The sequence below is a fragment of the Xenopus laevis genome, chromosome 9_10L (genome assembly GCF_017654675.1).
Source record: "Xenopus laevis strain J_2021 chromosome 9_10L, Xenopus_laevis_v10.1, whole genome shotgun sequence".
NCBI lineage: Eukaryota > Metazoa > Chordata > Amphibia > Anura > Pipidae > Xenopus > Xenopus laevis.
In genome coordinates, this window is record NC_054387.1 from 29,995,578 (window position 1) to 30,008,245 (window position 12,668).

The 12,668-nt window shown below is 43.0% G+C and overlaps 1 protein-coding gene across 1 annotated transcript; it reads left to right on the plus strand.

Moving 5' to 3' along the window:
* The first annotated feature begins 5,947 nt into the window (after window positions 1–5,947).
* Window positions 5,948–12,315, plus strand: LOC121397871 (traf2 and NCK-interacting protein kinase-like). Its single transcript, XM_041575838.1, has 13 exons — window positions 5,948–6,455; window positions 6,560–6,598; window positions 6,716–6,781; window positions 6,951–7,004; window positions 7,098–7,223; window positions 7,327–7,437; window positions 7,564–7,654; window positions 7,800–7,927; window positions 8,417–8,471; window positions 9,019–9,091; window positions 10,094–10,269; window positions 10,538–10,734; window positions 11,221–12,315. The coding sequence occupies exons 1-12, from the start codon at window positions 6,429–6,431 to the stop codon at window positions 10,657–10,659; spliced, it is 1,068 nt and encodes a 355-aa protein (XP_041431772.1). The 5' UTR covers window positions 5,948–6,428; the 3' UTR covers window positions 10,660–10,734; window positions 11,221–12,315.
* The last annotated feature ends 353 nt before the right edge of the window (window positions 12,316–12,668 follow it).

The window sequence follows — 12,668 nt, forward strand, 5'->3', positions numbered from 1 at the left end:
TGTAGCCTTTAATACAAATCCCAGCATCCCTTGTCAGACCTGTAGCCTATAGTTCAAATCCCAGCATCCCTTGTCAGACCTGTAGCCTATAGTACAAATCCCAGCATCCCTTGTCAGACCTGTAGCCTATAGAACAAATCCCAGCATCCCTTGTCAGACCTGTAGCCTATAGTACAAATCCCAGCATCCCTTGTCAGACCTGTAGCCTATAGTACAAATCCCAGCATCCCTTGTCAGACCTGTAGCCTATAGAACTAATCCCAGCCTCCCTTTTCAGACCTGTAGCCTTTAGTACAAATCCCAGCATCCCTTGTCAGACCTGTAGATTATAGTACAAATCCCAGCATCCCTTGTTAGGCCTGTAGCCTGTAGTACAAATCCCAGCATCCCTTGTCAGACCTGCAGCCTATAGTAAAAATCCCAGCATCCCTTGTCAGACCTGCAGCCTATAGTAAAAATCCCAGCATCCCTTGTCAGACCTGCAGCCTATAGAACAATTCCCAGCATCCCTTGTCAGACCTGAAGCCTATAGTACAAATCCCAGCATCCCTTGTCAGACCTGTAGCCTGTAGTACAAATCCCAGCATCCCTTGTCAGACCTGTAGCCTGTAGTCTTTTAGCTCTTAATGAACTACAAATCCCATCATCCCTTGTCAGACCTGCAGCCTGTGGTCTTCTAACTGTTACTGACCTACAAATCCCAGCATCCCTTGTCAGACCTGTAGATTATAGTACAAATCCCAGCATCCCTTGTCAGACCTGTAGCCTATAGAACAAATCCCAGCATCCCTTGTCAGACCTGTAGCCTGTAGTACAAATCCCAGCATCCCTTGTCAGACCTGTAGCCTATAGTTCAAATCCCAGCATCCCTTGTCAGACCTGTAGCCTATAGAACTAATCCCAGCATCCCTTTTCAGACCTGTAGCCTGTAGTACAAATCCCAGCATCCCTTGTCAGACCTGTAGATTATAGTACAAATCCCAGCATCCCTTGTCAGGCCTGTAGCCTGTAGTACAAATCCCAGCATCCCTTGTCAGACCTACAGCCTGTAGTCTTCTAACTGTTACTGACCTACAAATCCAAGCATCCCTTGTCAGACCTGTAGCCTATAGTTCAAATCCCAGCATCCCTTGTCAGACCTGTAGCCTATAGAACTAATCCCAGCATCCCTTTTCAGACCTGTAGCCTGTAGTACAAATCCCAGCATCCCTTGTCAGACCTGTAGATTATAGTACAAATCCCAGCATCCCTTGTCAGGCCTGTAGCCTGTAGTACAAATCCCAGCATCCCTTGTCAGACCTACAGCCTGTAGTCTTCTAACTGTTACTGACCTACAAATCCCAGCATCCCTTTTCAGATCAGCAGCATTAACATGTATTTATATAGCGCCAACATATTGCGTTGCACTGTAAAGTAAATGTGATTATACAACTAAATCACATGAATTATAATCATAGAATATATGGAGTTACATACATCACAATCAATACCGGCACAAAAGGTGAGGAAGGCCCTATGCAAAAGAGCATACACTCTAAAGGGAAGGGAGTAGTACACAAGGTGTGGGAATTGGGCAATATTGAATTAAGTGGGTGAGAAATGTGGTACTGTATGTGGTGTTGCATTTGGTAGTTAAGCAAGTTAAGCTTGTGGTCTTATAACTGTTACTGACCTACAAATCCCAGCATCCCTTGTCAGACCTGTAGCCTATAGTACAAATCCCAGCATCCCTTGTCAGACCTGTAGCCTATAGTACAAATCCCAGAATCCCTTGTCAGACCTGTAGCCTATAATACAAATCCCAGCATCCCTTGTCAGACCTGTAGCCTATAGTACAAATCCCAACATCCCTTGTCAGACCTGTAGCCTATAGAACAATTCCCAGCATCCCTTGTCAGACCTGTAGCCTATGGTACAAATCCCAGCATCCCTTGTCAGACCTGTAGCCTGTAGTACAAATCCCAGCATCCCTTCTTAGACCTGTAGCCTATAGAACAATTCCCAGCATCCCTTGTCAGACCTGTAGCCTATGGTACAAATCCCAGCATCCCTTGTCAGACCTGTAGCCTGTAGTACAAATCCCAGCATCCCTTCTTAGACCTGTAGCCTATAGTACAAATCCCAGCATCCCTTGTTAGACCTGTAGCCTGTAGTACAAATCCCAGCATCCCTTGTCAGACCTGTAGCCTGTAGTACAAATCCCAGCATCCCTTCTTAGACCTGTAGCCTATAGTACAAATCCCAGCATCCCTTGTTAGACCTGTAGCCTGTAGTACAAATCCCAGCATCCCTTGTCAGACCTGTAGCCTATGGTACAAATCCCAGCATCCCTTGTCAGACCTGTAGCCTATGGTACAAATCCCAGCATCCCTTGTCAGACCTACAGCCTGTAGTCTTCTAACTGTTACTGTCCTTCAAATCCCATCATCCCTTGTCAGACCTGCAGCCTGTGGTCTTCTAACTGTTACTGACCTACAAATCCCAGCATCCCTTGTCAGACCTGTAGATTATAGTACAAATCCCAGCATCCCTTCTCAGATCTGTAGCCTATAGAACAAATCCCAGCATCCCTTGTCAGACCTGTAGCCTATAGAACAAATCCCAGCATCCCTTGTCAGACCTGTAGCCTGTAGTACAAATCCCAGCATCCCTTGTCAGACCTGTAGCCTGTAGTCTTTTAGCTCTTAATGAATTACAAATCCCAGCATCCCTTGTCAGACCTGTAGCCTATAGTACAAATCCCAGCATCCCTTGTCAGACCTGTAGCCTGTAGTCTTTTAGCTCTTAATGAACTACAAATCCCAGCATCCCTTGTCAGACCTGTAGCCTGTAAAGTAAATGTGATTATACAACTAAATCACATGAATTATAATCATAGAATATATGGAGTTACATACATCACAATCAATACCGGCACAAAAGGTGAGGAAGGCCCTATGCAAAAGAGCATACACTCTAAAGGGAAGGGAGTAGTACACAAGGTGTGGGAATTGGGCAATATTGAATTAAGTGGGTGAGAAATGTGGTACTGTATGTGGTGTTGCATTTGGTAGTTAAGCAAGTTAAGCTTGTGGTCTTATAACTGTTACTGACCTACAAATCCCAGCATCCCTTGTCAGACCTGTAGCCTATAGTACAAATCCCAACATCCCTTGTCAGACCTGTAGCCTATAGTACAAATCCCAGAATCCCTTGTCAGACCTGTAGCCTATAATACAAATCCCAGCATCCCTTGTCAGACCTGTAGCCTATAGTACAAATCCCAACATCCCTTGTCAGACCTGTAGCCTATAGAACAATTCCCAGCATCCCTTGTCAGACCTGTAGCCTATGGTACAAATCCCAGCATCCCTTGTCAGACCTGTAGCCTGTAGTACAAATCCCAGCATCCCTTCTTAGACCTGTAGCCTATAGAACAATTCCCAGCATCCCTTGTCAGACCTGTAGCCTATGGTACAAATCCCAGCATCCCTTGTCAGACCTGTAGCCTGTAGTACAAATCCCAGCATCCCTTCTTAGACCTGTAGCCTATAGTACAAATCCCAGCATCCCTTGTTAGACCTGTAGCCTGTAGTACAAATCCCAGCATCCCTTGTCAGACCTGTAGCCTGTAGTACAAATCCCAGCATCCCTTCTTAGACCTGTAGCCTATAGTACAAATCCCAGCATCCCTTGTTAGACCTGTAGCCTGTAGTACAAATCCCAGCATCCCTTGTCAGACCTGTAGCCTATGGTACAAATCCCAGCATCCCTTGTCAGACCTGTAGCCTATGGTACAAATCCCAGCATCCCTTGTCAGACCTACAGCCTGTAGTCTTCTAACTGTTACTGTCCTTCAAATCCCATCATCCCTTGTCAGACCTGCAGCCTGTGGTCTTCTAACTGTTACTGACCTACAAATCCCAGCATCCCTTGTCAGACCTGTAGATTATAGTACAAATCCCAGCATCCCTTCTCAGATCTGTAGCCTATAGAACAAATCCCAGCATCCCTTGTCAGACCTGTAGCCTATAGAACAAATCCCAGCATCCCTTGTCAGACCTGTAGCCTGTAGTACAAATCCCAGCATCCCTTGTCAGACCTGTAGCCTGTAGTCTTTTAGCTCTTAATGAACTACAAATCCCAGCATCCCTTGTCAGACCTGTAGCCTATAGTACAAATCCCAGCATCCCTTGTCAGACCTGTAGCCTGTAGTCTTTTAGCTCTTAATGAACTACAAATCCCAGCATCCCTTGTCAGACCTGTAGCCTGTAGTACAAATCCCAGCATCCCTTGTCAGACCTGTAGATTATAGTACAAATCCCAGCATCCCTTTTCAGGCCTGTAGCCTGTGGTGTTTTAGCTGTTACTGACCTACAAATCCCAGCATCCCTTGTCAGACCTGCAGCCTATAATACAAATCCCAGCATCCCTTGTCAGACCTGTAGATTATAGTACAAATCCCAGCATCCCTTGTCAGACCTATAGCCTATAGTACAAATCCCAGCATCCCTTGACAGACCAGCATCTTGTGGTCTTTTAACTGTTACTGAACTACAAATCCCAGCATCCCTTGTCAGACCTGCAGCCTGTGGTCTTTTAGCTCTTAATGAACTACAAATCCCAGCATCCCTTGTCAGACCAGCAACTTATGGTCTTCTAACTGTTACTGAACTACAAATCCCAGCGTCCCTTGTCAGACCTGCAGCCTATAATACAAATCCCAGCATCCCTTGTCAGACCTGCAGCCTAAAGTACAAATCCCAGCATCCCTTGTCAGACCTGTAGCCTGTAGTCTTTTAGCTGTTAATGAACTACAAATCCCAGCATCCCTTGTCAGACCTGTAGATTATAGTACAAATCCCAGCATCCCTTGTCAGGCCTGTCGCCTGTGGTCTTTTAGCTGTTACTGACCTACAAATCCCAGCATCCCTTGTCAGACCTGCAGCCTATAATACAAATCCAAGCATCCCTTCTCAGACCTGTAGCCTGTAATACAAATCCCAGCATCCCTTGTCAGACCTGTAGATTATAGTACAAATCCCAGCATCCCTTGTCAGACCTATAGCCTATAGTTCAAATCCCAGCATCCCTTGTCAGACCAGCAGCTTGTGGTCTTTTAACTGTTACTGAACTACAAATCCCAGCATCCCTTGTCAGACCTGCAGCCTGTGGTCTTTTAGCTCTTAATGAACTACAAATCCCAGCATCCCTTGTCAGACCAGCAACTTATGGTCTTCTAACTGTTACTGAACCACAAATCCCAGCGTCCCTTGTCAGACCTGCAGCCTATAATACAAATCCCAGCATCCCTTGTCAGACCTGCAGCCTATAGTACAAATCCCAGCATCCCTTGTCAGACCTGTAGCCTATAGTACAAATCCCAGCATCCCTTGTCAGACCTGTAGCCTATAGTACAAATCCCAGCATCCCTTGTCAGACCTGTAGCCTATAGTACAAATTCCAGCATCCCTTGTCAGACCTGTAGCCTATAGTAGAAATCCCAGCATCCCTTGTCAGACCTGTAGCCTATAGTACAAATCCCAGCATCCCTTGTCAGACCTGTAGCCTATAATACAAATCCCAGCATCCCTTGTCAGACCTGCAGCCTGTGGTCTTTTAGCTGTTACTGACCTACAAATCCCAGCATCCCTTGTCAGACCTGCAGCCTATAATACAAATCCCAGCATCCCTTGTCAGACCTGTAGCCTATAGTACAAATCCCAGCATCCCTTGTCAGACCTGCAGCCTGTGGTCTTTTAGCTCTTAAAGAACTACAAATCCCAGCATCCCTTGTCAGACCTGCAGCCTATAATACAAATCCCAGCATCCCTTGTCAGACCTGCAGCCTGTACTCGTCCTTTTACTGTGATATGATGATGTTGAGAGGCTGTATTTCAGCAGGGACTGAGCCTCATATTATAATAGAGGGAAGAATGGATGGTGCCAATACAGGGAAATGCGGCAACCTGTTTAATTTAATTTCATTTAAAGGGGAGCTTTGCTTTAATGCTGTTGATGCAAAAGGAAAAACTGATGTTAATTTCATTTTTTGGCAATGGATATCAGATTTCAGAATTTGTGGCCCGAATAAAAAACAGATAAAACAGATAAACAATATATATAAGTTTAGGGTTTGTTTTTGGTACAATGGGAGAATTGGTTGAGGGTGTGAATACTTGAGGGCTGGTGCATGTGAGCTTACAATCTCTTCTTTCTTTCTGTGTCCCCACACAGTGAAATATCCGAGCGACGAAGCGTTTTCATAGCGTTTTCGAAGCGATTTTCAGAGTGATTTTCCCGAGAGATTTCACAGCGATTGTTTTATAGAGATATTCAGCGATATTCCATCTGATTTTTGGCGTTTGGAGAAAACATCTTCCTTTGGCGTCAGCTGATATCTCTTCATAACCCAACAGCTCTTTTAAGAGCTAAAAAACTTGGACGCAATGCCTTTCTGCGCCCCCTGGAGGAGGGTAAGGCAACTGCTACTGTTTTATCTGAATTTAGGGTTTTGCTGTATAGAGAACAGATACAGATAAAGTATAGAATGTAATAGAATCTTTCTCTTCTCCTTCAGCCACAGGCCGAATCCAGTACCCTCTCTGAGATTTATAAGGTGAGTAGAAAGGAGGGTAAAACACTTGCTGCTACTGCTGGAAGTGAGACATGTTTTATACCCTGGGGAATATTATGTTATCAATAAAATCCTTCTTTTTTCTATTTTATTTTCCAGCCTCCTGACGGTCGGCTGACCAAGGATGTGCTTCTTGGAGTGGGCGGCACCGGAGACGTCTACAAGGTAAGGGACCAACCAATTCCTAGAAAGTAGGAGAACTGAACAAGAGTGTGATCACTACACACAATCACACAATGATTTAGGCAGACATATCAAGCTTCTGGTTTGGAGGCTGTATTAGACCCTCTCTTTCCTACTTGTATATAAGTCAACCTTTCTGTCTGTATTACAGGGTCGTCACCATCATAGAGGCGTGGTAGCGGTGAAGATCGCCAACATCAGCCGAGTACTGTATCTTTATAATTCCAATCATTATATATCAATCCTATTTGTGTAGTTGCCTATGTGAGCTAAAGGGATTTCTATTATTCCACTCCAGGATGAAGAGTCAGTCTGCAGGGAGCTGAAGTTTCTCCAGCAGTTCGGCGGCCACAATAACATCGCCTCTTACTATGGAGCCTACTACAGGGCTCCACTCACGGAGTGCTCATCGGAGCTCTTGGAAGTAAGAAATGATTTACTGTATCGTGTTCATTCCTCTTGTGCCAAAGCAATCTCCACTGGAAGTGATAGAATACATGACCTTAAATAATATCTATGTATTTCAGATTGTTCTCGAGTACTGTGGTGGAGGCTCTCTCCATAACCTCATCCACAAGACCAATGGCCAATCCCTGAAGGAGACCTGGATCGGCTATGTCTGCAAGGAGGTTTTAAAGGTAAGGCCAGATTTACTCCTTAAGGACTCTTCTTGTTGCATAAATTATATATATACAATCTCTTTGTTGGGAATGTTTAGTCTTATGTCTGTTATAGTTTTATAACCTACATCTCAATCTCCCCAGGGGCTGCACCACATCCACAAGAACCGGGCCGTTCATAGAGACATCAAGAGCCTGAACATCATGCTCACAGAGACGGCCAAAGTCAAGATCAGTGAGTAAAACTTACAGATATAAGAGTAATGGCTGGTTGGGAGCTTTTGTGAATATGGAGTCAGGGTGTTTCATAATTCAGGTTTCTTATCTTATTGTGGTTAAACAAGTTATTTTCCATTAATAGATTCTATCTGTCATTTCAGTCGACTTTGGAAACAGCTGGAACCTGGACCCGCAGACAGGATTGTGCCATGAAGCAGACGGGACTGCACATTGGATGGCACCCGAGGCCATAAGGCAGAAGGGCCAGCGCCTGGCGTACGACACCAAAGTATGTTGTACTTATAATACTTGTAACAACACGGAGCATTTACTTATCAGTGTTAATGCAACATAGAAGCAGTCGTTTTCTCATGGAGAGAAAGGAGTTTTTCCAAAACTTTGGGTTTCTTAACTTTTTGCACAATGTGTCTGCTTTAATATATTTGCTCCTTTGCTCAGTTATGTAACTGCTATTGTTTGTAATGGAGATGTATTGCTGTATACACGTTTATATATAATAAAGCATTTTTTCACTTTTACATATACCATGATGTGTTCATTTACTAGGGGGTGCATTGTGCTATTTTAGAAGTTGTATTCTGTTCTGTTTTGGCCATCATTGAGCTAAGGAGAATGGCTTGTACTTTTGCCCCCATGATAATATATGTATATGTTTCTAAAAGAGACTTGTATAAGTGTAGCCTTTTTACTTAGATTTTATTAAACAGCCACTAACCCAATTCTCTCCTTCTAATGCTCTTTGGTGTGTCTTTTGCAGTGTGACATCTGGTCGCTGGGGATAACCGCCATCGAAATGGCCGAAGGAAAACCACGTAAGCGAATCACCATTTTGGCTACTTTATTTTATACATTGAGCAGCAGAGGTTCTATATCAGAATTAAAGGAATTTGGGGTGATTTGCTATTTCCAACAAAAAATAACATTTTCTATAATTTAAATAAATAATTTCTAGACATGTTTGATGGGCCTGATATATATGTGTTTTTTCATCTGTAAGGCAGGTTCAGTGCGGTGGTTTAAGAGAACCCGTAATTATTCCTAAAGAGAAAAAGCGCTGTATAGTGTGTTACCTTCTTTCAATGCGATAACATACAAGTTTAGAACTACTCACAAGGGAGATGTCTTTGGAGAAGTTCTAAACTTGTATGTTATCGCATTGAAAGAAGGTAACACACTATACAGCGCTTTTTCTCTTTAGGAATAATTACGGGTTCTCTTAAACCAGCGCAGTGAACCTGCCTTACAGCTACAATACACGAGCACTAGTGGGTCCACTTTTTTATCGGTGCTGCTTGAATTTGACTTAGCGCGGAGTTCACTTATCCTACAGACTAACTCATATATGTTTTTCACATTTAGCATATGCAGATATATACCCTGTGGAGCAGCTGATTAGAGAAGCCCAACCACCGAAGCTTCAATCAGACAGATGGTGAGTCTGTCCCAGCTTGTGTCACTGTACATTGTACCTGTGCTTACAGACATGGAACTCACATTTTCTTATTAACACTTGGGACAGTTGGCAACTCCTATATCCACTTAGCTGCTTCCACGGTCCTCACCTTCCCCTTGTCTGTATAAATTTGGGATAATGGGGAGATTTCAGTCTCAGCTCATAGCGATGTGTATTTTGTTTAAATACCTCCTAAATATAAATAGAGGTTTTTCTACTGCAGGCAGGGATATGTGTGATTTGAGGGAAATATAGATGGATGCAGAGCAGATATGATATATTTTATGTATATAACCACTGTCTATGTCTCAGGGGCATATCAGTATAACTATGGGCCCCACTACTATGTGATTACAGGCCATGTGCACTATGGTGCAGTCAGATGAGGGTGTGGGAAAATCACAGGACCTTACCTTGTCCCTCATAGCCTTATAGACATATAGATTTGCCACTGATATCCTTTGTTATACCCTTGTTGACCAGTTTGGGATAGTGGTGGGCTGTACAGTGCACAAAAGTACAATATATATATAAAAGTATCCATGGGGGAGACAAATCACATAATAAATAGATACAGAATCATAGAACAAAGAACTTAAGTGCTATGTGGTGAGAGACATAGTGGGAAGGAGGTCCCTGCCCTGTAGAGCTTACAGTCTAAATGGATGGGAGACTAACATACAGGTACAAATTGGAGATGAAAAAGTTCACAAGGTAAGGCATAGTCAGTAGAGACAAGACTTTGGGAGAAGATTTCTATAATGTGTAATGCTGTAATACTATGGGTCTCACTTCTCCCTAAAGAGATCAAATCAAAATAGATAGATAGATAGATAGATAGATAGATAGATAGATATACTGCAAAATATATGTCAATTCTGGAGTATAGCTAATGGTTACTGGGTAAAAGCTTCTGGAATCTGGAAATAATGATCTGGGGATTTTTTTTGCTAGCTAAAGCTAAAATCTCTTTTTTTCCAGGTCACAACGTTTTGTGTCCTTCTTGGATTCCTGTCTGAAGAAGGATCCTTCAGAGAGAGGGAGTGCTGAAGAACTCCTGCAGCACCCATTCATCACCCAACTGACACCTAAGAAGATCATCAGGGCTGAGATTGGAGAACATCTCCGGACTCTGCAGAACCGGCCGGCCAAGAAAGGTGAGGGAATCCATTATATTTGATACGACTGCACCATCACACAGTGTAACTCAACATCTGCAAGAGTTGGTTTTATTATAATGGCACTGGGAATAATATACATGTTTTAAGGGGTACTTTAGCTTAATATTATATTTTAGTATAATGGTGATAATGGCATTCTAAGACAATTTGCATTTAGTCTTCAGTCTTTATTTTTTTGTTTATGAATCATATACAAGCTTTAATTAGTATTCATGAATCACAAATATGATTTTTCCCTATACAGGACTGAAGGGAGTAGCTCTGTGGACCCTGAAGCTGCGGCGTGCTTGTGACTTCTGCACACAGACATCGGCAGAACAAGAAGCAGCTCTGCAAGTGGCCCTGGAGGGCTTCTCCTGTTATTGATCTTGTGGCCAATAACATCAACAGCCCAGAATGAGTTTCCTGAATCACAGCCTAGGAAAAAGAAACATCCACAGGGTAAGGTCCCATCTCCATTCAGTATCCCTGTACAACGGTTCTCAGCTGGTAGACAAATAGCAATTTGATCCCCTGCTGCCTGGAGTGTGTCTACATTGGTAGGACCTGAATCCTCACTGTGCACAAGAGGTGGATTTCGGCTAGAAGATACTCAAGTTTACATTTCTTGGTCACAATCCTCCCCATGTGTGAATCAAATAAACACACCGTGCAGTAGGGGCTGAATCAAGGTTTTCTGTGTTGATGGACATTAGCCTCACTTCAGCAGCCGCACAATAACACAACAGGGTAGAATGCGATTGAGAAGGCTCAGGCATTATTTCCTGTTCCCATAGCCAGTGCATTTATTTCTAAAAGGAGCATCAGCCTGGGAGAAAAACTCCCTAACATGTTGGAACCCCTAATGAATAAGGCTTGTGCATAAATGCCATGCCTCTGAATGAGAATTAATGATCTATTACTGACTGATATTTTTTTCTTATACAGATCCAGTGGTGTCTGCAGCTCCACCAGCAACATCTCCTTTCAAGCTGATGCAAGTGGTAACATCAAGATTCCTGCAACTACACCAGCAGAGACTTTATCTCCATGATCATATTCTTTTCAGACTACCACATCTCCACCAGTGGTGTATTTGCTCCAGTTTACATCACTCCACCCACACACATCTCCACCTCACTTTCCAAATGCCATAGTCCATCTTCCTTTTTTTGTAGACTACGACAACTCCAACATCTTGCCTTAAACATCTACATTTCACAGAACCATAGCAACAACATTCCTATCCACCTCTACAGCTCGACTAGCAGCATTCACTTATCAAACACCATAGCTCCACTATTAGGACTTTAGTTTGCATTAGTATCCAATTATCACATCTCCACCCAAGGACTTTCCATTTAACTTTAGCTCCACCACCAGCCCTTATCCCATATTTTATCTCTACCCGCAAGCTCTGTCCTTTTGCTAACACACCTCCACCAATATCTTCTTTTATTTAGCTATCATCAAGAGTTTCTCCTCTTTAAAATATCTTTTAGTCCTTGCCCTTCTTCCTGCACCTCCATTGGTTCTTCCATTCCACCAATACCAAGACATTTAGTCACACCATACAGCACACACTAAAATGATGCCCCCTACACAGAGGCTTCTCTTCTCCACTTTTTTCTTTTGCCCCTCTAACACCAATTCCTCAGTGGTTTCTCCTGTTCAAATTCTTTCCTTTCTAAATTCTATCCTTTCAAGCCTTCCACTCAACAACCAGTCACATCTCCTACTCTAAACCCTGACATAAACTCTTAGTACTGATACTGACATAAACTCATAGTACAAGTTGATCCAGGGACTTGTCCGATTGCCCATTGGGAGTCAGGAAGGAATTTTTCCCCCTCTGAGGCAAATTGGCTCTGGCTTCAGATGGGGTTTTTGCCTTCCTCTGGATCAACTACTAAATAGGAAAATCCCTTTTACACTAAAACTTGTACCTAATGGATGTGAGTCATTCCCAACTTAAATTAGTATGAATTAATCTAAAATGCATAAATATAACATCCAATTTATAAATAAATATGTTAATACACATTTCATTGGTGTTCTTGCATTTTTTATAGTTCTATAGTATTGCCAGGCAACATTACAGAGGAGGGAGACCTCTAGTGCAAGGGAAAAGGGTGATTGAAAAGTGAAGGTGGAAATAAGATGCTAGGGTGGGAGAAATTGGTGAAAGGAGATGCTAAGGAAGAAATTTAAGAAGGGATAAGCCATGTCTGGACCCAGTCCTACTGATCTGCACTGATGTCAGAGGTTGGTCAATCAATCACATACAAATGATATATAGTGTATATAAACATATCAGTGGGATTAGTACATTATGAGACTGGGTTCAGAAGGTGCTGACTTATTAATATATTATTTTGGGCCTAGCAGGGACTTGG

Coding starts and splice junctions, on each gene's coding strand:
- LOC121397871 (XM_041575838.1), top strand. CDS start 6,429: ATGCCTTTCTGCGCCCCCTGGAGGAGG. Junction 6,456..6,559: donor TCTGCGCCCCCTGGAGGAGG/GTAAGGCAACTG, acceptor CTTCTCCTTCAG/CCACAGGCCGAATCCAGTAC. Junction 7,438..7,563: donor TCTGCAAGGAGGTTTTAAAG/GTAAGGCCAGAT, acceptor CAATCTCCCCAG/GGGCTGCACCACATCCACAA.